We start from the raw sequence: 25677 nt of genomic DNA, 5'->3' as shown, positions 1-25677 counted from the left end.
GATGATGACGCCGTTGAGAATGTCACCAAACAAAGGTTTAATGAGCAGAACAATGGTTCTTCACATGCTTTTTGAATCTTCGTACATTTCTTGCAACAATCTTAAATGACCAAGTTCTGTGTATTTTGGAGAACATGGACCACAATGGCTTATTATGTATCTTCTTTTGGAATTGAATGCTATCATTACATAGTTTGCCTTGGCAAGCTTTTAGACCAGTAGGATTACTGAACAGATCTACATGCACACAGTTGTGGCATTTGCTGGTAAAACTTAAATTATTTTTTTACAAGGCATCCTCCGCTGGATCTCTGTCATATAATAAAGTTCCCATTGAGAAGGAGGGGTAGAGCACTAGACCAATTTCAAGGAATTATGGTGTGAATAAATTTGTTCTTTTTTATAAGGTTGAACCAGAAGAACGCTGTGAGAGGGAACAGGAATGCTCATCGATGGATCAGGATGACGAACCTCCAGAAAAACAATCTAAAATCAAACAAGAAGTAACACAGCCTCCAGCTCAACCGTCCTCAACTCAGCAACACTTTCAGCAACCACAAGCACAGGACAAGCATCATTCACAACAACAGCAACAACAACAACAACAACAACAGCAACCCTCCCAGCCACAATCACAGCAATCCCATGGATCTCAACAACCTCCACCAGAAAGTTAGTTCACATCAAATCAACTTTACTTCATTATGTTGTTGTATATACTGTATTTCACTTGTTAATAATCTCTGGGTAGCTCAGACAGTGCTCAGAGCACCTGTGGAGTATCTTGGAGTTCGTGGGTTCGAATCTTGTCGTGGACTCTGTTTTGTTCTTTGCTCTATGCCCGTGCACAACATCTACCTCTTAGTGAAAATATGGGAAGAATAGATAAGGACTTCATTTGGTGGCTTGGTGCAGGGTGTCCATATATATATGTATCATCTGTTCATTTCTGTTACAGTAACATCTAGTGAGGTGAAGAAGCGTCTTCATGAGTTTGTCATTAGCAAAAAGCAAAAGGATCTTGCAATAGCTTCCTTGTCAGGGGCACAGGCATTCAAGCACTGGTTAGTCAAAAGGTTTTTGTTTGTTGAAATTTACTAAATATAAAACATAGGCCACTTTTTCAAGTACCTTGAGTTTGTTGTTACTGCATGGCTACTCCGGCCAAGGCTTCGTTGCAAATTGAACAATTAAGTTTGAGTATTAAAGCAATAGGAATAGTCACTAATTAGTTTCTGCCTTGTGTCTTGTGCTATAAATTGCTCAGATTGATAATTATTTGTCAGAAAACTACAGTGAATATCCACAGTTTGCATTCATTACATTTGCAAAGAATTTTATTGGCGGTTGTTGGAATAGTCACACTGTAAGGATTGAAAACTTGTTCAGATATTTAACACTTCTTTGATTTTCAGAGATTTGTTTGATTGAATTTTTTTAGGAATCAACAATATGAACATGATTCAGATAGAATAACGCCTCTTGGAGCTGGGTTCGATGGTGTCAACTTCCCCCTTCGTAAAACAGGTTAGAGTGAATTACTTGGCAAATTGATCAAATTGAATGTTTTTTAATTTATCTTAGTCACCACATGCTGTAGTGTGATCAAGTGACAGAGCTGTGCCATCTCTAGGTGCATGGATTCCTTTTATTAGCAACTGCTGGTGAAATATTCGTGGGCCAGTCTAACTGTGAAAATGTAAATTGGAATGAAAATGGAAAAAGTATCTGAAATTTTCTGAGAAGCCATCCTGGGAGAGGTGTTTGTTATTAGCACAGCAAAGTTGTAGAAGTCACCTGACAGAATTGCTGAATTTTTTTCTTTTTTTGCAGCTTCTGAACCGACCCTCAAGGTAAAGTCAACAGTGAAAAACAGATACAAGAATTATGGAAGCCCCTTGATATACAGACGGAGGGATCGACCACACAGGAATAGGATTCACAGGAGCTTGACATGTAAGTGAGACACAGGATGTTCATTTTTACAGTAGTCCCCTTCAATGGCAGACAAGCTTTGCTTGAGAACGTTGTCCTCCTTGGCAGGAATCGATGTAACTGAACAAGTTAGGAATTTGGAATACCAGTGATACTTATTACACATGTATATCTGTCATTTACTCCCGTTGAAGCTGCCTTTGTGTCCAAAATTTCCAGTGATCTGTTGTAGAGTTTTTTGAATGTGCATTACAAATGATTGTGTGAAACTTTTTGACAAGTACTAATGAATGCAAATGACTCAACAATCTCAGTTGACTTGTTTTGCTTATAGCATATCATTTGAAGCCAATCCACAAGGCTTGAAATGGTTTCCTGAACTATCAGACATGCACTAGAGATATAAAAAGAATCTCCTATTACTTATCAACCATGTCTTCTTGCTTGTAGTGAAAGAAGCTTATACATGTTTATAGATTACAACATAAGGAAGATAGCTGATCAGGGTGCAGAGAAAATCAGTTTTCCAGCCTGCCCTTTGTGCAAGCTGTAACTAGAATGTACTACCCAACAGTGATTTTCACTAGCCTGAAAAAAAAAAAAAATGCACTAGCACAACTGAAAATCAGAACAATACTCTTATAGTTCTTCTACAATTTGAATTTTCTCCAATTTCACCTGAAAAAACTTCATTTACCCATTGGGCAAGTGAAAGATCTAGAATGTTGCACAATCCACAAGCCCTGGGCTATCAGACATGACTTTCTGTGCACACTGCTTATAAGTAATAGTAATTGGACCAAGTGAAGTACAATTCAGGGAGTAATTGCATGAGTAATTTTAAAATCAGACGAGTGCGAAGTGTGAGTCAAGTTTGAAATTACAAGCACGATTAATAATGGTAATAGGACTGAGTGGAGTCCAATTTGGTCTGTAATCACACAAGTGATTAACAAAATTGGATGACCGCGAAGCGGAGTCTGATTTGTTAATCACGAGTATGATTACAGACTGAATTGGATGACATGATGTCCTGTTACCAATTAATCATAACAATTACAATTTCCCACAAAAGCAAAAATTCATTTGAAAAAGAGCGTTTAATAGTCATTTTTAAATATCATAATTAAAAATATGGAGAATAGCTTGCAAAATGGCTGTTAAGTTTCTTTCAAAACAGTCACCAGAGACTAAACCTCCGCAATTTTACAAAGTCAGTCTCTTGAATTGGTTACTATGGTAATTGTAATCAATGTTGTGATTGGTGCATTTAGTGGAGAGGACTTAAAATGATTAGCTCATGTAACTGTCCGATTACAGGTGTCCGATTACAGCCAACTGTCTGATTACAGCTTTGCAGATTAATTAGAGCAAATTACAGCAGTTTATGCACCAATCACATTTGAGAAAATTGTAATTGTTATGATTACTCCCTGAATTGTACGACACAAGGTCCAATTACTAATTAATCATATCCATAACAAAATTTCGGAATTTAAAATGTCTTTTGAGAATTTATTTTGAACAAAAACGTCTGTAGCGTTTTTCATACGTTTTGAAAACTGTGCAAAACATTGAGAAGGAAGCCATTAAAGAACACTTACTTGACATGCGAATCACGTGGGTATCCAATTACAGGTATCCAATTACAAAAAGTTCAAATTGGAAACCTGTATTTGGACACCCATGTGATCGTGTGCTGATTACGTGACAAATAGGCATGTGGAGAACCAATTACGATCGAGAATTCTGTTATAGATATGATTAATTATGTAACTTTGGTTTTAGTGGAAAATGCAGGTGGAGACATGGCTGAGTGTTCTAGTCCAGGATCTCCAAACCAATCATCGTCAGCTTCACCACTCAGAGAGGTAATGTGGTAACACAATACATGTCTGTTTGTCCAGGTTATCAAATAGCTTCAGCGCTGTCTCCAGGATGTGTTCATCCAAATCATGTTTGAGGATGTAAAGGATATTCTTACAATAATTACATAATTTTTATTATGATGAATCTATTTTTGTGGACTCTAATTATTTCCAGGGGGGCATCCATCTACGGTGTAAAAAAATTGTGTTGGGTTTTCTCTGATAGTTGGGTCCAGTAAAAAGATTTGTATAAAGGAAAAAAAGCAGCATTGCACATGAATGACTATACATACAACCAAGAAAGTTTTTTTTTTTTAATATTCTTTGATTTACTTTCTAATTGTAGATGATACATGTGCATGTATGTTTGTTTGTGCACTGTCTCTCCAAATGGAATGAAAGTTAAAAATTGCCTTAGAGTTACAACTCATTGACCTGCCTCTGTCAGCCCAAAATTTACTTTGTAGTCTTGTTAACCCTGCTATCTACAGCCTGTGTTTGTAGGGGCAAACCAGAATGTAAGGTAGGTAAAGTTTTCTACTCCCCCCTGGATGGGATGCTAGTCCGTTGCAGGGTTTCCCCCAGCATTAAATTTGCCAGTATCCAGTTAAACACCTGGGTGGAGAGAGGCAATGACCCCAGCCAGGGCTCGAGCCCAGATCACTTGACTTGGAGGCGAGCACACTAACTGTGAGGCCACTGCACCTGCACTAAACCAGAATGTGGGTATACGAAATCTTCTAAATTTTTGATAGAAAATAAATTGATGTATTATACATGCATCTAATATGTATAATTTATGTCTTCTGTATTGAACTCATGAATCTCAAACTCATTGCAGCACCATCTCTTGTTAGATATTTTGTGCTTCTGAGCTTGTTAATTAACGCAATTCTCTCATCAGGGTTCGTCACCACTGAGCACTGGGCCAGGGTCTGGGCTTGGTCATAGTCTGCCCAACCTCCAAGCAATTCCACGTTACCCATCAGGACTGGATCACAGCCGGGGCAGCCAGCTCTGGCTCGCAAGTCAACTGGCACACCAGCCCCGTGTACTGAGCCACACCAGTAGCTTGTCAAGCAAAGATATGGCTCACATGGAGGTACAGCAGAGTCCATATTCTAGTCAAACAATTTCGGATGGAATAGAGGAGGAAGATGAGGGTGACCTTGCTGCTGCAGCACTGCACCAAGCACGATGGAAGCAGCTGGCATTAGCTCAAGCACAGGCACAAATGTTGTCCATGGGATATGGAGGACAGCATTTAAAACTGAACTCTGCAGTGCCCCCTACCACATCACCCCCAGCAACAACATCCACGCCACCAGAAGGACAAAACAATTTATTATCACCCCAAGGTTCAGGTCTTTCTGCATCATTATCGTCTTCACAGCTGGGAGGACAGTTAAAGGTACATCGACCTTTGCGGCAGTCTTTATCAGCACCAGGCTTAACTTTGTCAAATGGTGTTGCTTTACACCAGCAGCAGCAAAACCAAGAACTTTTACAGCAGCAGCACTTGCAATTTTTAAAGCAGCAGCGGCAGTACCAGCAAAATCCCGCCAGGTTTATCCAACAACTTCAACAAGAACTACTTCTACAGCAACTTGGAACGAAAAACCTTCAAATGAACTTGCAGAAATTGCAGGAGCTCCAACAGCAACAGCTGCATAAAGAGTCTCAGGCAGCACTCAAAGAACACTTAGAACAACAAATGCAGCAGAAAGAAGCATGGAAAGAACGTCTTCTACAGTTACAACAACAGCAACAGCAACAACAGAAACTCCAACAAGTGCAGCAGCAGTTGCAGCAACAACAGCAGCAACAGCAACAGCAGCAGCAGCAGCAACAGCAACAACAACAGCAACAGCAACAGCAGCACCGACTTCCACAACAACGTCTTGTTCGTGTAAGTGGCTGAATATACTTATTGCTTTCATCTGACAAGTGTCCACATGCCCCACAGCTCCATATAAAAATTTCAAATCATTAGTCTCCATTTGAATAGAGCCACACAAGAGGCTGAAAAGTTACAATCTTGTTGTTGTATACCATAATAAACAGTACCACATGAAAGTACTGCTCAAGAGCTTTTATTTAAATGGTTGAACACACTTGCATTCCACTGTACAAAACCCACGAACGACTGTGTGTAGCATAATAAGAAGTGTAATATAAAGTACCGCCCAGTAACTTTCATTTGATCAGCTGCTTCAGTTTAAGGGTTTTATTCATTCATTTTATTTGTTTCATTCATGACAAACACCTCAAGAAGAAAGTACTGCTCAGTAGCTTTTATTTCAATAGTTGCTTAGGGTTTCAATGTTAAATGGCTTTGTGCAGCATGGTTAAGTACTGCTCAATAGCTTTCTTTTGAGTAGTTGCTCACTGGGGTTTATTCGTAGACTGACTTTGTGCAGTACTGTTCAATAGCTTCTTTTGAATAATAGCATGCTCACCTGTGGATCTTGACTACAGTGTAAAAACCATTAGATTCCTGTAAGAGGTTACACTTTATTGTTGTTGGGGTTTCAAGGTTTCGATCATAGCTTAGTCTCCTGTAATAAACTGTAAATCAATGAATTTAATTGCAAGTTTTGCCATCTTAGACACATAGTCATGAAGACCTTCCATCGCCTCAGTCTGCACAAGAGCAGCAAATCCAAGAGCTTCAACTTATTCGCCAGTTGCGGCAACAGGATTCCTCACATGGTGGATCACTGCAACAGGGAAACCAACATGCCTTGCAGCTCCGTCAAGCTGATTTGGCGGCTGCGTCATCTGCAGGGTCTGTCTCTCCTGGGGCGACTGTGGGCCACAGACCTCTATCAAGGGCACATTCATCTCCTGTTGTAGGTAAGTTGCGTCAGCATGTGATCAATAATTTTACCATTTTTAATCCCATACGTCGCCTTAGTACTAGCTAAAATGGCCACTTTGGGTGACCCAAAATCATTTCTGTCAATACAGTTCAAGTGAAAATATCTGTTGTTGTACTTGTTGTGTTTTCAGGCAGTGGACAATTGTCTGAGACTATGAGCCGCACAGGCCTTGTTTATGATACAGTTATGTTGAAACATCAGTGTTCATGTGGCGATGCAAGCTCCCACCCAGAACACCCTGGCAGATTGCAGAGTATCTGGGCACGGCTACAGGAGACTGGTGTAGCCAATCTCTGTGAGGTAAGTCTTCTCTGAGGACATAATGGGTTATTGACCAAGCGTGAGGTCCAGATGACTGGATATTGGCCAAGTTCTTTTTTTGCATGTTTATGGACTGAGGTCCAGTTGATGTTGGTTAAGGTTGCTGTATACCTTACAAAGTGTCTCGCTTCCAAGCGATGTAATGTGGTTTAAACTATAGATTCCTAAACTCCTCTATCAAATTAAAGCTTATAGAGTGGCTATCTAACTATCTAACTAGTTTCACTACCTTTTAATGCGAACGTCCCTCTCTAAATAAAGTTGCTTACTTAGTGCACTAATATTAACTTAATTTTATTTTTAACAGCGTGTCCGGCCACGGAAAGCAACTCTAGCAGAGATTCTTACAGTTCACAGGTAAGAGATTCTCTTTGTCCTCCTATGCAACGCGATAAGAAATATAGTATACACAATTATATGTGTTTCATTGTGTAACAAGTTTAGATGGGAACTAGAAATGTCCTTGTACTTTAGAAGCTGAGTTTGTAGTTAATAAAAATGCCAGAAGAAATATGCTCTTGTTGCTGCTGAGATGTTATGCAATTGTTAAAGGGGAGAACTCTTTAGAAGCTTTCTTAATTGCTCTAATATTCTTAACATTTGATACATAAATATAAATCATTTGTGCTGACATATGGCTAAGTAACAACAAGCAAGCATGCAAGCAAACAGACAGACAGACAAACAGCCAAACAACAATCAAGCAAACAGGCAATCAAGCAAACAAACAAACAACAAACAAACAGATATTCAACAAACAAACAAACAAAATTTGTAAACACTTACTAGCTAATTATCAACTGGTTACTTTGGGAATTCAATTGTTTAACTTCTATCTTTCTCTCGTCTAAAGGGAAGTACCAGTTATACTTTTGATTTTGTTGTTTGCAGTGAACAGCACACCATGTTGTTTGGTGGTAGTACTCAGTGTAGAACCAAGAATGAAGATGGTGAGTAAAATGGCTACATTGATATATACATTATTCTAGAGTGGCATGAAGAGTGAAATGGAGTGATCAAGGGCCATTCTGTAATCCTAGATAGTTGACACATTGAAGGCCAGCCCTGCAGACTTTCTAATGACTTTGTGATTCAAGCACATTGATACTACTGGCATATTGGATTGGAGTGATTATTATTGCATTTGCACATTTACTATTTTGTTGGGTTACATGAATGACTGCTGACATAATACAAGAAAATATAAATCCCAAGAAAAGGAATGAAGATTTCTATAAAGCTATGTTACCCATTAATCATAAAAAGGAAAATGCTATGCCAGTTTTATAATCTGTGTTAGCCAAATGCAATGGATATGCTATGTAATAACATGGGATTTAACATGATGGATTGCCAAATTGAAACATGTGCTAGACCTCTATCTTGCTGGCTTAGGGTTAAGTTTTCAAAGCCCTTGCATGAAAAAACATGGCAGGAAAAAAAAAATTAATTAGGAAGCTGGCCAATTACACTTGCAAGTAATTTCACAATTGCAAAAAAATTGTAATTTGATACCTGTAATTGGACACCTGTATGATTGCACACCAATTACATGAATAAGGCACATAGAGGACCAAGGATTTTGATCAAGAATTTTGTTATAGATACGATTATAGCAGTAATTCAACACGTTCCACTCATGATCAGTGTGTCAAATCTAAGTATGACCCACTGGATTTATTTTTTGATACATTTAAATGCCATTGAGACCATTAATGAACATTGAAAAATGCAAAGATTTTCGTTGTAATCATTTTGTATAGAATGATGTTGTGTTTGTTTTGTTGTATCAGGCACCACCACTCTACTGAAGTGTTTTAACAAGCTCTTTTGTGGAGGAATAGGGGTAGGTCAAGAATTTGCCTTTGTAAATAAGCCAATTTTGACGCCTTAAAATCCTAACCTCCGAGGCTTGGGGGAACAAATGAGAAGTAATGGACCTTTTACTGATGCCACGCCATATCAACAATTTTTTGTTTCTTTCATATAAACAAGAGAACACTTCCATAGATCAATTTATCATGTCAAATTTGGTAAATATGCAAAGTTTCGTGACAAATTCATTGCAAATTTGTGAAAATATGCCATACGTGCCATTTTTCACAACGTAATGTATACCACATGGCAACAATATTTTTTGTTTGAATGAAAAAATTGGAAAAGCCTGCTGTCAGTGAAAAGGTCCATATTTAATTATTTATCCTCATTCCTCAATGTGATGTCTTTCGTTTTCTTCATCCCAAGCCTCGGGACCAATCTAAACTTTTAATATATTGAAGTTGGTGTATTAATAGATATATTACCCTTTCAGTTCCACACACACAATAGACTTTTTCAGACAACAGTTCTCACTCTCACTTTCTTTACATAATTCTTAGGAACTCTAAAAATGATTCATTCTCACTGTTCGATATCTGACTAGGTTGATGGGGATACAATATGGAATGAAATGCACAGTGCCAATGCTGCAAGAATGGTAAAATCCTCACTCCATACTTTAGACTTAATGACTGGTAATGAATGAAAGACTCAGTTTTTTTTTTTGGTGTTTTTTTGAGAGACTCGGTTGTCTTTCTCGGAGAATCTCTAAATTGGTTTCCTACGCACACATGGAATTCACTTGCCTTGTAATGTTGAAACAGTTAATGTAGATACCTGAATATAATCCAACAAGCCTATAGCTATGGGACCACAGTGCAAAAAAACTACTTTTCAGGATTGCTCTTTGGGCAAGCTGTAACTATGATATCATTCTACTAGCCCCCCAAAATTTCGTCATTCATAGAACTTTTATAATTTGAATTTTGTCAAACATTTTTGTTGGAGGATTTTTTACATGCCGTTAAGAATTGTTTCCTTTCTATGGTATTGTTTCCTGTTTGGGCAACTGCACATGTTGAAATAAGTAGCCATCAATAGTTTGGGCAAGGAGGAATAGTGTGGTTGAGCCTTCCCTCCTGCCGATGTAGCTTGGATACAAAATGCTGGGTGGTGTCATATGTGGGTTGATTTTTTTTGTTGGTTCTTACTTTACTATGAGGGCTTTCTTCCCGGTACAATGGTCTCCCCCTGGAAACCAACATTTCAATATTCCTGATTGACCTAGATAAAGGACCATCCTCTATAAATATTGTAACATTGTTTATTTAGTTAATGGATATTCTTGTTTATGTTTAGGCTGTAGGATGTGTTGTAGAATTAGCCTTCAAGGTTGCTTCTGGGGAACTGAAGGTAGGTGTGACTACCTTAGTCTTGTGTTTCTATTAATATATTAGTGCAGTAATACAATCATTACCCTTTTCCCTTTGTTTCAAGGTGACTTTCTGCGTGCAGTGTGTGTACTTTAAATAGTAATGCTGGGTAATTTTTAACAGCCCTTTTTTCTCTCATCAGAATGGACTAGCATTAGTGAGACCTCCTGGTCACCACGCAGAAGCACATCAAGCAATGTAAGTTTTACATGTACATTGTATTCAATATAGTGCAGGGTATTGGTTTTGTTCAATGTGTATCAGTGGGGTACCTGGCTATACTCAGCTAAGCCGTTGCTTCACCTCAGTAGTCCAGCTTGTAAACTGCATTTCGCACCTTAGACATCAGCTTGTACACCAAATGTGTCTAACAAGTGAGTACACCAGCTTTGTAACTGGTGAAAGTATACTAAAACAATTAGGATATTTGCTCTCGATTTCTACATGTATGCATGATAGTACCTTGGGCTGTGCCCTTGTCAGTTATTACCCAATAAAACTCTTGCACTCATACAGCTTTTAGCTTGTGCTTTCTTAGTGGTCTCTAGTTATCTCTTCCAGCTGTCTTTCGTAGTACAATTCTTCCCAGACAGTCATAGTAGATATTAATCTTTAACATTTGTTTTTATTCCAGGGGCTTCTGTTACTTCAACAGTGTAGCAATTGCAGCCAGACTCTTAAGACTGAAGTTGTCTGTTGAAAGAGTTCTCATAGTAGACTGGGTTTGTGCTCTTACTGTCTTCTGTAGATCTGCATTTTATTTAGTATGGTATCCTATTCAGAGTTTTTCTGTTTAAACCTTAAGAGTGGGTTTTGGCAGTTCACAGTTTACACCGTATACTGCAATGTGTAGAGTTTATATGTGTGTGTGTGTGTGTGTAGGGTAGAATCTTGTTCGTACAGGTTATTTGTCAGAAATAACTTGGATTCATGACTATTTGTGGGATCTGGACATCTTAGAACCGGAAGAAAAAAAACCCCCCAAAAAGTGAAATTCTCTCTCCACAAGATATAGTTTCCTAAGGCTTCCTCAGCCTGGAAGAGTCTTTTGTAGATGATTCATTGATTGCATCACTGCAATCACCACTGGTTGTGGTGCTAGACCTGTGCAAATTCATTTTTTACAAAGTTGTACCCCTTTGATTGCGTTTTACTATATTAGTGGCCCTTCAACTCTGAAAAGAGGAGAAATTGGTTTGGAAATATAGGTACAATTTTGGTACAAAATTCTGTATTAACCCTGGTACTACAGCTTGGAAAACTGGCTACATATGGCTTCTGTTAAACATTCACTTGTATTTGCCCTTAAAAACACCATGTTTTCTAATAACATGCCTTGAACTGTGTTTCTCCAGGACATTCATCATGGTAATGGAACTCAGCAGATGTTTTATGACGACCCTCACGTGATGTACATTTCAATTCACCGACATGATGATGGAACATTTTTTCCTGGTACAGGAAAATCAGAAGAGGTAATAAATTGTGTTTTAATGAATCAAGCTTTGGTGACTCTTTCACATGATACATGTCTACAGACAGAATGAGTAACAATTTGTTGTATTGGATTTCCAAGATCAAGACATAGACCCTTTTCACAAATGGCTGCCCATTATAAATTCTTTTGTAAGTATTAAAATTAGCCTGACTAACCTCGTTTTTGAGTTGATAATTCAAAAGAATTTTTACTCCCAAACGAGTTTAGTGAGGCAAAGTTAGATGCATACAAAAGAATTCTGAATTGGCAGCCATTTATGAAATGGGTCTATAGTGGCCAAGTAAAAATATGTTTATGAAGTCAAACTTAAATTTTTTTGTATGACTGTAAATAATATTTTTCTTTTTGTTTTAGTGTGGTGCTGGAATAGGTGTGGGTTACAATGTAAACATCGCTTTCATGGGAGGATTAGGTGAGTTACAACACTGTTTAATCTTCCATCTCCTCTAAGTACCAAACTACAAAATTGTTCTTGGTACAATATAAAAAAAGAGACCGTGTTTGACCTCAAAGTTCGTCGTATTTTCAACTCTTTTCATGGTGTTTGGAAATGTGGTCAAACATGGTCTTTCGTGGTTGATATATTAAATTTTATGAGGTAGACAAGTTTATTTAACACACATGAAACAAAGATATGACAATATCCTCGTTTATTCCAACAGAGCCTGTATATGGTGATCCAGAGTATTTTGCAGCCTTCCGTTCAATAGTAATTCCCATAGCAAAGGAATTTCAACCAGACATTGTGCTAGTGTCAGCAGGATTTGACGCAGCAGCTGGGCATTCTCCTGCCTTGGGAGGTTATCAGGTTACAGCGGCATGTAAGTGTAGAGCTTCTGTCTTAAAGGAGCTATGCCATGGTTTGCACATCTTGAAAAGTCTAGCCTAAATTTGTCAAGTTCGTGGTTTGTAATGTGGCTGTGTTAATCTTCTTCATTAATCATCCTTGTTTCCTTATGGTTTATTTTTATCTTTTTGGTGTTTTCTATATTAGTAAAAAGCTATTTTCAGGTTTCCTTCAGTGGAAAGGTAGTTTTGTACGTGGCCTGAAATAGCGTGACTAAGCCTCTTCAAGAAATGACTAGATTTTAATTTCATAAATGAGATTTTGCATCTGAATATGTAAAAACAGCATTTGATTCCAAATATAGTCAGTACTAATGGACAGAAGGAAGCTTTTGGGGCAGTTCTATACTAGTGAAAAAACTGCATGAGTCACAAGTCTTTGCTCAGCATATCATTACTTCTGGGTGTGGTTGTTTTAATGCGCATTAGCCACATGACCCAAATATTGCTATCTGAATAGTCCATTCAAGTAATGCTGGGCTCTGATTGGAAGGAACCATATCCCTGCCTAACACTACTCTCAGTATATCTTAGTGCAAAACTGTTCAGATATTCTTGGTGCAGGGTTGGTAATCTGTAGGCCTTCCCTTTGTCAGGTTATGCACAGTTAACCAAGCAGCTAATGGATTTGGCTGGGGGCCATGTGGTCATGGCACTTGAAGGAGGGTACAGTTTGCCATCCCTGTGTGATGCAGCCGAGGCGTGTGTGAAGGCTTTGTTAGGGGAAAAGGTAAAAAACTATGTGGTAAATAATTATCAGAATAGTTTGATTTAGCACCAAGGCTCCAATTTACTTTTTAAAAGTTTAGCTAGCCTGGGTAGCAGGATTGCATGGGTGAATGCTTTTGTTTTGGTGGCGAATCCAAGGGTGAATGTGAGTGGCGAAGCCGCGAGGCAATTTTGAAGAATTGTTCAAAATTTCTGAGAACTGGAGAGTATTGTGTTGTCTTCCGATGCGTTTTCACAATGAGAGTGCAAAGGACAGGTGAAGCTGCTATGTTCTGGCATTTTAACTATCTTTTTCATAATATCTTTGTCGCAGGTCCCTGAGCTTTCTAAGGAGAGTATCAAACGGGCTCCAAATCCAAATGCTGTTGCTGTCCTTGAGAAGACCATAACTATTCAAGGTATGTACCACGAACTGGTGTTGAGTCAAGAAACATCATGAAGCTAATCTAGGACTAGTATCAAACAAGCATAATATCTGAGAATTAAAAATGGCACTTTCATACGAATTCACAAAGTTTGCCCGGATGTAATCCATTTTATTTTTCTCCCAATTTTCCCATCCACGACCCCTTTCGACTCTTGTGTGTTTGTTTTGAGTTTTTCTGTAGTTCTTAACCACTACTGTGACCCTAAATTAGTTTTATGTCTAGCATGACCTAGCCCCTTTAACATCTCTGTCATCAAAGTTCTTGATGCCTCTGTGTTGTGTTTTGGGCAGGACACTTCACTTTCTTAGTGTGGTACCAGTGAATTTAATGCTGGGGGGAACTCTGCGATGGACTAGCATCCCATCCAGGGGGAAGTAGAAATACTCCTAGCTCCTTCATGATAAGAAAACCGGGATAAGCTGTCTGGGCCTGATCTGCAACTGTGCTCAAATGCAGTCTTAACCCAGTCACTAGACCTGGATTGGATCACTATATGTGGCTGTTGCTAATCGCAGGTGACATCTTCTGTCTTGCAGGTAGATACTGGAACAATGTAAAGCGGGCCGCCACACAGATCTGTCAGTCATTAGTACAAGCTCAGCAGCGAGAGAAAGAAGAGGCAGACACTGTGACTGCGCTGGCGTCGCTTTCTATGGGAGTTGTACAGGAATCTGACAAGTAAGTCAGATTTCAACATTCCCTGTGTTGTCCCTTGTTACAGATTTCAATAGAGAGGCTTTCCATTGAGTGTAGGAAAACCACGGCAAAACGAAAGTAATCACTCTCAAGATAATCCATTCCATGCCTGTCATGATAATATTGCCATGGAAACCTCGAGATCCTCAACAAATGACATGTCATCAAATTGTATGGTCAATCATAAAGGACACAGACATTCCAGTGAACCAATCAAAATACGAAACAAATACATGTAGCTGACACAAAGCACAGGGAATGTGTGCCAGTGAGTCATGATTGATTTGGGCTTTAACCTCTGATTGGAACCAATCGCTTAGCGCAGCAATGCAAAGCGAAGTCAAATGCAAATTTCTTTGGACGCTCAAGAAAAATCCACAATATATAGTAGAGTGGGAGTGTTTTAATAATTACCTCACCACATTGCAATGGATTGGTGAAATTATCCTGAGTACATGTTGAATGGTTAACAATAGTCATAGTGTATTGTGCTATATGTTGATCAGTGTGAAAATGTAGATCAGATCTTTGCAATGCTCTCTGTCTTAGAAAAAAATCTTGTCTTTTCTTTTGGATCTGCTTTGGCTCAAACCTGATGGGCGTCCTGTGTTTTGTACCAAGTAAAGGACTCCTGACACTTAAAATGGGGTTTGGGTGTGGGGCCATTCACCCGCAACAGCAGCATACTCTTGTGCCACAGGGAACCACAGTGCTTCACAGTGTTCAAATAATAAGTAATAATTAGTGTCCAGTCCTTATGACCTATTTCATTCTTTGATTGTAATTATTTTTTTCCACTCTAACTTGAAATTTTAGACGTATCCACGATGAATCCATGGAAGAGGAACAAGTTGAGACATGAGAGATAAGAATAATTTTAGATAGAATAGCTTACAGCAGAATTTTGTTTCTGTGCATAAAGATTTACCTCAGAGACTCGTGCGAATTTAAGTGAAGTGTAGGTATAAATGTTAGGCGACTGCTGATCCAGACAGAGGAACATTTCGCCTTTTACTGCTGATAGTGGAGCCATCTTTACGGTTCCTCTAATCGATTCAGCTTCCAATTTAGTCAGAATTTACCATAAACACAGGCTTCATGTAGTTGGGTGTGTACTGTCCCGTCCAACTCTGGTACACACTGTGCAATGTGGTTAAAGGAGCTACGCCATGGAAGCCCTATCTTGGAAAATGTAGCCTGAATTTTTCAAGTTCGTTGTTTATAATTCGTCTCATTGTCGCCCAGTATCAACCATCTGTTTTCCTTTTGGTTTAACGTTACTAGGTTCGATTAGCAGCCGCTGTTCGGGAAAGGAGCTCGCGCTCGTCCCCCCTCCCTCTCCCCGGACAGAGGAAGGTTGACCAGACTCGAGAGAGCAGCGGAAATCGAGCATATAACATTTTTCTGTTTGGTGTTTCTCTACATTGTTAGACTCGGTTGCTTTGAGCATTCGTTCGTGACATGGCTCCGTCGAATTCGAGCTTTATTAGAATTAATCATAACTTAGCTTAAAGAGTTTTTATTATTCACAGTAGTCACGAGTCATAGGTGTGCAGTGTGTCGGTAAACCTGCCTTGCTTCCAGGGAGTTTGTAGTCTGCGTTTTCACGCAATATTTCCACCCCAACCCCGGCATCTTTGTAATTATTGTATGTACATATATGTCTAAAGTGGCTGGGTTTTTAAAAACCTCAGTTACTAGAAGAGTTGTCATTTAAATTATGGCTTTTAAAATGTTACCCCTGCATAGCAAATATATAACAGGGAGGCACGAATATTCTGTAAATGCTATATATATAAAATATATAAAAAGAATACTAAACTTTTTAGCCCATGTAGAATGTCAAGGCTTGAAACAAGCCTTGGCAGCTGAGTGTCCAGTGAGGTCAGCCACTAAATAGTTAACCCCTGTGAACTGGGTCGAGGTAATTTCGTACCCAGGTTTCACTCTGTTTGACGCGTTTCCGCTTGGCCGTAGGAGATCTGGGCGCGAGACTACGGTCGAACATCGAGAAATGATTGGCTCAGAATTGGATGGCAGTCGAGAAGGAGCTGTTGAAATGTCTAGTGCAGTATGAACCTTGTTGTAGAATTCATTGCGACCGAACGAGACTTACTCTGCTTAGATTCATCAGATTCTCACAGGGTGCAGCTCTCACCGTGTCGTTTTCAAATGTGTGTTGGTGTGTCGTCTGAAAGACACACCTGTTTAATTGGTGTGAAGCTCTGTTAGGTCTAAGGTGGCACTTCATTTTCATTTGTTTCTCTTCGTACTATTTTGTCAAAGAGAGAATGAAGCTACAAGAGAGCAAAAAATCCTCATAGATCAGGCCGACAGCCAAAACGCGTTGTTAGCCAGGAAGAGCCCATCCCGTCAGTTCATATTCAATCGACTTATCTATTCAGTCTGAAAGCAGGACAGAGCCCATGCCACGAGGTAATCTCGTGACAAAGTTTAAAATAGAAACGAAAATGAATTCTGTAGGATCGCAAAAAGACTCTCCTTGCATCATACTCTCTTCATCAGTATTGTCATGCTATTTTCATCGCATTTCCATTACGTTTGAACTAAAGTTATCTGTTGCTTAACAGCAGTAGAAAATTTCCTGATTGGCACTTCTAAAGCGCCAGTGAAGAAAAATGGTTTTATTTTATTTTTTTATTCTTTGTTTTGAAGCGCAAGGGTTTTTTCCTTGGGATTTTAACAGATGTTGAACCAGTGTTTTCATCTCAAGAAATTAGAGGTTTGTTGAAACTTCCGAAGGTTTCAACTTGTTATCAGCTATGATCCCGTGTCGACACTCTCTATAAGGGTGCCGGATGGCAGAAAAACGCCTCCATACTAATTCACATCTCAAAAAGAAGAATAGAACACATTGCCTCATGCGTCGTTCTTTAAAGCACTGAATCAATTTTTCGCAATCCCGCGCCTCGCTTCGATGGATTCATTCAGACTCCTGCGTGCATTCTGCAGGAAAACAAAGCACCTTGGTTCGACACCTGATGTGGTGAGCTTTCCTCTTTAGAGCATTTCTAAACGTAAAACAGTGTGTCTTAAGGACGTTCGCGCGATAATCGTCTAACATTGAGGTAATTCAAACTTTTAACGCGGCTAGGTAGTGAGTTACTTGAGTCAGAAGTGCAGCGAAGAATGTGTGTCAGCGACTCCGTTTCAGAGGTAAAGCGTGTGAAAAATACTTTAGAAATTCAACATGGTCTCCAGGGTTTTTAGCTGAAAACGCTGTGTAGAGGTGGCTTCATAACGTTTCCAGTTCCAAATGTTGCCATCCTTTTCCTAAAACTAACCCTTAAAAGAGCATTTGAAGCCATCGTGCACTTTAAACGAAGTGCTCAAAAGAGCATAATTCAATATTGGTTGGGCTAAAAATGTCAATCTTTCGATAGATTATTTCATTTTTTCGCACAACATAGGAAAACGATGGGTCACCTACGCGCAAGATGGCCTAATCCACGCAATAGTTTTATCACTTATCGCGTGCTCGATGCATGACGTGTGAATTGCGGGGTGCGCATTAAGAATGCGCACAAACAAACAGCGCGAACGTCCTTGAAATGCGCACCGAGAAAGAAAATAGGACCTGGAACTAATGTCCAAATTTTTTCGGTTTCTTTACGAGTCTTTTAACCTTGTCTTGCTTCTGAGTGGACTCTCAATCTTTGGAAGAATTTCATTCTAGATATAAATGCGATGACTTTCAACGACTAGCGTCACAAGCGAATGTATTTTCAAATTTGAAAAAAGAAAACAACAAATGTTAATAAATTCTCTATACGTAATTGTGTGTGTCATAGTTCTTTTCGTGTATGTTCTTTCCTACACGCCAGGGTACTTGTTTGGGAAGTTTTCGGCTTTGTCGTTTTGTGTCACTCTCCCCTCTTCCCTGCGAAAGCGTCCGTTTTCGTTCCTTAAGCCCATCATCTCTGTAAGACGGCAGGCTTAGCACGAAACTTGTTTCTTTCCATGGGACTGCCCCCCAAGGGAAAACGGAAGTCTTCTTCGATCTGTGTCGGGGAGAGGGTTGGGGTGAGGGCGGAAAGACGAGAGACCCTGGTAACAAGGCCGACGATGAATGAGCCAAGATGCATTAATAGTTTGAGTGCCTTCTGGCGTGCTATCATTACCACAGTCTGGCAGCGTTGGAATGGTATTACACTGACTATGAAGGGAGTCTGTTTACAGCCCAGGGGTAATTTGCGATTTTCTCAGCTTTTGAGGATCTTGCGGATGGATTTAACTGATAGCTGAGAATCGTGACAATTCTTAACTGTCAGCTTAAAAAGGACGCATTTTTGTGTGGCTTACATGAAGTGTGTAGCCACACTATGTCATGATCCGATTTAGTTATTTGTTAACTAATGGCTGAGATTTGAGATCTGCAAAATATACTTACAGCTAAAAGAGAGCTGAAATTTTAACTGATAGCTGAGAAAACGTCGAAAATTAAACTGATGACGGAGATTCCAGCATCTTCGCACCCACCCCTTCCCCTTCCACCCTCTTATAATAATCCTTTGTCTTTGGAACCTCATTGCCATCAACTTCATTCCCAGAGCTTTACCCTCGAAAAGTTGGAATGGAAAAGCCCTGGGAACTAGGCTGCATTGCTCTGCCTTCGACCAATTGTATAGAACGAGCAACTTGGTAGGCCTTCCCTCGAGGACATCATATTTCTGAACTGTTCTCACACAAAAATATAAACATGCCGTGAAAACCTTCCGCAAGAGACAAATAATTTTTTAAATACCATAACGGTAAGTTTTCGATAGACAAGGATTTTGGAAGCCAGCAAGGAAGTCTTCCAGTCCCCATTTTTCGGACGATTAAGGGATTAAAAGGACTGTAAAAACTAAAAGAGAAAACGAGATTCTTTATGGGCCATGGTAACCATTGGTGGGTACTCCCTGACAATGAAATATCTGATAAGGGCCCCACTTGTATCATGAGTCCATGACCTCGCCCGCGGGCTCTCCTGCAGTTCAAAGCCGCTGGGGGAAAGGTGACGTTTTGTGGCAAAAACGTATCGCGAACAGTCCTTTAGCAACTTCGGGACGAAAATAGAGTGTTTTCACATGACGTCACGGTGTGCCAAAACAATGAAACGGCGAACATGTTGGTGAATCAAACCAATCCTGTGGGAGTTTAGCTCTTTTCTTATCTTTTCTTATCTTTTCCAAGAAGTTTGCAGGTGTGCTGGCCACGGAAGTGAAAAGCTCTATTGCGGGTCTTGGGTTCTAACTCGCTGATTTGTCATCGAGTGCTTTTAACTATGAAGAAATATTACATGTAAGAGTTGATGTCCGAGGTGATCAATCCAAACCACAAACACAGTATAGCGGTGTTTTTGTTTGTTTGTTACAAATTCTCGCCTGCGCCCCAAAAGAACCTTGAGGTCCCGACTACACTAATGCGCTCTTAAAAGTATGCGTTTTCGTCTTAACGAAAACACCGAAAGCAAAATAATTTCGCTCACACTAGCGTTTACGGTTTGTTTTCACCTCAGCCACACTAAGCGTTTTCGTATGAAAACGCATACCTTTGGTGCTTTTTCGCCGATCCTCCACACTAAAACAACCGAAAATGCTGATGAAAACTGAGGCTTTTGAATTTCGAAAACACATCGTTTAGGTGAAAACCGACGCTTTTGAAAACGGTACCGAGAAAAGCGTCATATACTGTCATTTCCTTCCGCGTTTTCGGCCGTTTTAGTGTGGACGATAAGCGAAAACGGATCAAAAAGTATGCGTTTTCGAATGAAAACTAATTAGTGTGGACAGGTGAAAACAAAACGAAAACGCTAGTATGGTCGAAAATATTTTGTTTTGTTTTCGTCGAGATGAAAACGGATATTTAAAAACGCGTTAGTGTGGTCCGGGCCTAATACGCTCGAAAACGTTGATGGAAACGACGACAGCATATAACGTTTTTTCGGCACCGTTTTCAAATGGTTCCGTTTTCATCTATCCACTCTAGAAACAGAGCGTTTTCAAAAGGCTTCACTTAAAAATCCGTTCTCGAGAACCTCCGTTTTCATCAGCATTTTTTGGTCGTTTTAGCGGGGACGATAGACGAAAACGCGTCAAAAAGTGTGCGTTTTCATACGAGAACGCGTAGGTGTGGTCGGGGTCTGAAAGTATCGGTGCTTCGTGCTTACAAGCCTAAGTGAAACCACTAGACAGAATATACAACCATCAAAATGACAACGATCACTCATTCTTTTTTCAAATCGGAGTAACAAATCGAGAAATAGTGCCTATTAAGAGCGGTGAACACCCTTCCGTGACCACAGTGATATCAGGCAAAAAGACTCCGTTCGTGTAACGAAAATCAAACTTCAACCTATTTCAAGGGGGTAATCGCGATGCTAACACCTAATACTCAAAAATTTTTGTCCCAAGTACTAAGGAAAGGTGTCGTCTGCTGACTTAAAATATCCCAACCTCATCGGGAACCATTAGAATATAGTTAATTGTTCAATTGCAACAAAGCTTGGGTATACTGTGTGGCAAGCACAGTAACCCCATTCCGCCTAATGACAGCCGCGGAAGGAGTGTATCAGAATTATTTCGCAGATTGGACTTTTAATGTCGACAATGGAATGACTGATGGCGAGTTTTTGGACGATGGTTTCTTTTTTCGCCTGACTTCATGTTTTGATAAAGGTGAAGCCTGTTCACTGGCTAATTTAGGTGAGGAGAGCCGCGCGCGCGAGTAATCTGATAATTACTTTATCAAGTGTGACGTCACAAAGCGTCAATTTTCACTCGACCTTACTCAGTTGAACTTCGTTTGCGTTTAAGGCGCGTGTTCGGACTGCTTCGAGATGATTTTGAGAAAACTAAGGGTTGCGCTTTCTCTGATTGTTTTATTGTCTTTCGCTCAAGCGAAGGATGAATGTCCATTGCAGTGCGATTGCAGTGATGACCTCTCCGTGGTGAGATGTCGGGGAATGGACAAATTTCCCGTGTTTGGCTTTTCATCAAAAGTCAAAACTTTGTAAGTAATCATTGGAAATCTTCGCGTATTTTCGCATTCAAATGGTTTCGAAGTCTTCAGCAAGTTATGGAAACAGGTTTTGTCCAATGATGGACAGCGGAGTTTGAGATTGGTTTTTATGCTGCTGTCTCTTAGTTCGCGGTTAAAAAAGATAAGCAACTTTGAGACATCGTTTTTTTTTTGTAAGTTTGCATTGTGAACTTCGTGTGGGAGCTTTCGGGGCGGGGCGATACAGAGGGCCGGGGAGTTGACGGCGGCAGGCGGACGAGAACACGAGAGAACTGTAAAAGGACGCGGGACACTTAAGAGAGGGCGGAAAGCGAAGTTCCCATGATTGTGTAAGCCTGGAGGAAGAGGACAAAAGTACGTAACATTGCGCAATACTTGTATAAGCATAAATCTGCTAGCTTTCAATCACGAACGTCATTCTCTTAATGGCTACGCTACTCGTTATCTATTCCGTTCTGGGAAATAAGGTTGGGGGGAAGGGGCGGTAACCCGGAAAAAAGAGGTTCGAAAGAGGGGAAGTTCAGATCCCCCAGCGCGCTTCACTTTCACTTAACTGTTAGCCATAACTCCCTGGGGGTATTAGGTCGGACCCCCCCCCCCCCGTGTCCCCACCCAGTTCTTATTATACATCGTAATAAACCATGAGTTGCATTTTTTTAGGGATGTGACTTATGGAAATATCAAGCATATTCACGAGAAAGACGTGAAGGCTTACACCAATCTGGAAAACTTGTAAGTGAACAAGACATCTTTAGAGTTGATGAAAAACTGAATACGATTTTCAATGACAGCTGTTAAAGCAACGTAATCATGCAGCGAATCACTCAAATGAAAAACAGAAAGAAAAACGGAGAGAAAGAGAGAGTGCCAATCGCAGAATTTTTTTTGTTAGCCCTGATTGGTCACAAAAAAGAGGCCTTATAGGCCGTATTTCCAGGTTAATTCCTCTTTTCTGGAGGATATAGAAATAGAGAACCTTGTGAGGCGGATGTTGCTCGAGTGGACAGGTCTTAACACGCATTTTCATCCTCATCGAAACATCCTCGCAACAGCGCGGTGACATTATCCGCGGAAGAACTGGGTACTTGGACTAAGAATAACTTGAGAAAGATTACTTTGGGCAAAAGGCATATATGGCGGATTAACTCGAGCTCTTATTCTTCCTCCTCTCTTTCCACAAAACAATGCGTCACGGTTCGCGCATCTTTAAAAGTTAGGTTCACAATTTTAAAGTTCGTTGTTTGTAATCCGTCTTAATCTTCTCCATCCTGAGCCATCCTTGTTCCTTTATGGTTTATTATTATCTCGTTGATGTTTTTCTATCTTGGTATACTTCTATTTTCAGGTTTCCCTCAATGATAAAATAGTTTCGTATGTGGCCATATAACTCAAAATACCGTGACCTGAGATTCAATGAAATCTTGGCAATCTTTTTGTAGAGGAAAAAAAATCCAGCCATGTCTTAATGCTCATGTGTTGACTTTGTTTGTCGTCAGGTTTATCAGTCATAACCCTTTGGACTGTGACCATGCCACTACCTACACATTAAAACATGTGTTGAAGGAAACTTTGAGACTCAAGTCATTTGATGGACACAAGATCAAATGTCAACGAATGATGCCTCTAATGCCCAAGGAACCGCACGGTAACTTGAAACCTTGAAACCCTAATGTCAACATAGAAATTCTTCTTAAACTCTTCGGACATTTCTTATGGTAGAGGTTAGGAGAAAATTTATTTATCCCCGAGGGACTTCCATATAAAAAGTACGGGGTTGCTCGTCAGAAATTTTGAAAAGAACCCCTAATAGGTACCAAGATCTTGTTTTCTGGGCGTGGCTTGAAATTCTTCACAGTTAAGAGGTACCCATTCTAAAACAAAACATTATCTCCAGTCATATTTTTTTTCGGTTCAGCACCTTAAAAGTTACCACAAAAGCTCCCGCTATGAACCTTTTGAGGCTAAACACCCTGAGAGGTACCAAAACTACTTTTTGAACCCCTAAAGGCATGACGAGTACCATCGTCCTTTTTACGTGGGAGGCCCCCCGGAGAATTTATCAGGAGTTTGTTACAGTCAAACCAAGTGAAGCGTACCCCTCAAGATTACGTACATTAATGAATTGATTATTGGAAAATTGAACCCACCAGTCGTTCCAAGAATACGGCTAATGGGTTTAATGTTAAAAAAAATCAATTTAATATTGATTTTTGAAATGACTAGCGAGTTCAATATTGAAGTAATCAATTCATTATTGCATTCTTGAAGCGATTAGCGGGTTCAATATTCAAATAATCAATTCATTAATGTAATCTTGAGGAGTACGTTTCACTTGGTTTGACTGAAATATATATACATATAACTGAAGCTTTATCCATGTGTTGGGTCTTTCTTAGGTCACGGACACCACCATCACCAACTGGTCGGACATCACATACATTTGCATCATGGAAGAACTCGTTATTTTTCTCCATTAAAGGTGACGGGTGCGATCGCCATCACTATAATCGGTATGCTCTCTCTGGCTGGGGTCTGCTTGATCATAGAACACTTCAGGCACAAATGGATCAGGTGAATAAGCATAACAAGTTAATGTCGGCTTCTGTGATTGAAGTAACGGGGATAAGATAGTTGGAACGACATGATTACTTTTAAACTAAAGGAAACGTGAAAATAATAGTTTACTACGATAGAAAAATACTAAAGAGGTAATAGTAAACCACAAAGGAACAAGGATGATCTAGAATGGAGAAAATTGACACGGATTACAAACAACGAACTTGCAAACTCTAGACTAAACTTTTCAGTCTGAGCATGCCGTGACGTAGCTCTTCAAAGAGCAGGCGTAGCGGTGGACTGTCCCCCAAAATTTACGAAGCAAGGCAGGGGTGGGGTAGGGTGGTTGTGCAGTTTCTCGTATTGTTGTTCTCGTTTAACATTGTTAACTCCTTAAGTTTTCATTATGCCACGTGGGAATTCGAAGTAGCTTAGTACTCGATTTCCACTACGAAGTAAACCTTTTGATAATAATCTGGCGTGACCAACCTTCTTGCCCCGTTTTTTGAGGAGCTGCTACCTACCAGCAACTTTCGCGTTATTAGGGACGTCATGCAACGCTTTTAGGAGCGTTGCGTGACGACCCTAATGACGGCTGCGATACTCAGTTTAATTTTACCCTCTTCCACTACTTGATACGTGGTATTTACTGTCATTTTTTTTTCATTGCAGTGCTTCTGAGCTGTATGGCTCAGAGGCTGAAGATCCCGTCCTCGGAATGGAAGAAGGAGCCACAGACGCGTCTGCCCAGACGTTAATGGAAGGTTTACGGAAACAGCGAAAAGAATCGCAGGGATATCCCGAGAACGCTATCGTGGACTCCGAGAGCGAAGAGGTGGTGGAAAAGGAAGATTACATGAAAGAAAAAATGAAGAAACAGAGGCGCCTCTCCCAAGGATATGCTGAGGGGTCAGGCTCCAGTGAAGATGAACCTGTTATGGTGGAGATTAACCTGGACGAAGATCTCTACTCTTCCCGAAAATAAATTGATGAAACCATTTCTACTGACCGAGAACTTGTATGAAATAGTACTTAATACTCCATTGATTTTCTTAATTTCTTAATTTCGTTCACAAGTTCATACATTTCATCTGATTAGCCACTTTCCATGGCAGTATTGATGTGAACTGGCAATTCTAAAAGATGGACAGATACTACTAAATTCTGGTTTAAAAGTCGTTTATTCGTTATTTCTTCTATTTTCCGTCCTAACAATTGAAGGACGTTACATTTGCTTTAATAGTTACTAAAAAATATCAAAAACTAAATAAAATGACAAACACAAAACAACCAGAGAAAAAAGATTTCTGTCCCAACGTTTAAGGACGTTATTTTATTTTTTCAAAATAGTTTCTAAAAAAAATCAGACTAAATAAAAAAGACAAAAACAAAATGCCAAAACAAAGAACTGTTTGAAATCAACTTTGAGAAGTTGCTCCTGTTTTACTTCTCAACAGAAAATCTCCTTTTCTACTAGCCAGAGGTTTTGTTGTTTCCAGTAAACCTCATGAAAAATGAGAAAAACATATGGTTGACACGAGGAATTCGAATCAAGCTGATAATCTCTGTGAAAAAAGTCTTTTAAAATAAGTGTCAATAAAATGTTCCTAATCGAAACTAAGTTGAGAAGATTGTAAAGTAAAG

The 25677-nt window shown here is 39.7% G+C and overlaps 2 protein-coding genes across 3 annotated transcripts in view; both read left to right on the top strand.

The window, feature by feature from the left end:
• Positions 1 to 18251, top strand: part of LOC110044925 (uncharacterized) — a 28721-nt gene extending 10470 nt beyond the window's left edge. For both annotated transcript variants that reach the window (XM_089284534.1, XM_089284533.1), the window contains exons 6-27: positions 408 to 672; positions 959 to 1064; positions 1442 to 1527; positions 1834 to 1956; positions 3724 to 3806; positions 4708 to 5712; positions 6413 to 6659; positions 6816 to 6985; positions 7314 to 7363; positions 7898 to 7956; positions 8800 to 8852; positions 9429 to 9482; positions 10184 to 10237; positions 10400 to 10455; positions 10892 to 10979; positions 11613 to 11732; positions 12110 to 12167; positions 12418 to 12576; positions 13198 to 13331; positions 13644 to 13728; positions 14295 to 14436; positions 15271 to 18251. In XM_089284534.1, coding sequence (XP_089140660.1) covers positions 408 to 672; positions 959 to 1064; positions 1442 to 1527; positions 1834 to 1956; positions 3724 to 3806; positions 4708 to 5712; positions 6413 to 6659; positions 6816 to 6985; positions 7314 to 7363; positions 7898 to 7956; positions 8800 to 8852; positions 9429 to 9482; positions 10184 to 10237; positions 10400 to 10455; positions 10892 to 10979; positions 11613 to 11732; positions 12110 to 12167; positions 12418 to 12576; positions 13198 to 13331; positions 13644 to 13728; positions 14295 to 14436; positions 15271 to 15316 — 3243 coding nt within the window. In that variant the 3' untranslated portion in view covers positions 15317 to 18251. The remainder of the gene's footprint in view (positions 1 to 407; positions 673 to 958; positions 1065 to 1441; positions 1528 to 1833; positions 1957 to 3723; positions 3807 to 4707; positions 5713 to 6412; positions 6660 to 6815; positions 6986 to 7313; positions 7364 to 7897; positions 7957 to 8799; positions 8853 to 9428; positions 9483 to 10183; positions 10238 to 10399; positions 10456 to 10891; positions 10980 to 11612; positions 11733 to 12109; positions 12168 to 12417; positions 12577 to 13197; positions 13332 to 13643; positions 13729 to 14294; positions 14437 to 15270) is intronic.
• A 3044-nt stretch (positions 18252 to 21295) lies between these two features.
• On the top strand, positions 21296 to 25068 carry LOC149114891 (uncharacterized). Its single transcript, XM_089283822.1, has 5 exons — positions 21296 to 21468; positions 22138 to 22209; positions 22974 to 23122; positions 23874 to 24048; positions 24706 to 25068. Exons 1-5 carry the CDS (start codon positions 21296 to 21298, stop codon positions 25016 to 25018), a joined length of 882 nt encoding a protein of 293 aa, XP_089139948.1. The 3' UTR covers positions 25019 to 25068.
• Positions 25069 to 25677: the final 609 nt, after the last annotated feature.

This window comes from Orbicella faveolata, unplaced genomic scaffold (assembly GCF_042242905.1).
Source record: "Orbicella faveolata isolate gen_17 unplaced genomic scaffold, um_ofav_v1 contig_13, whole genome shotgun sequence".
NCBI classification, from domain to species: Eukaryota; Metazoa; Cnidaria; class Anthozoa; order Scleractinia; family Merulinidae; genus Orbicella; species Orbicella faveolata.
Note: the sequence above shows the minus strand (reverse complement) of the source record. Positions and strands in the feature narration are given on the sequence as shown.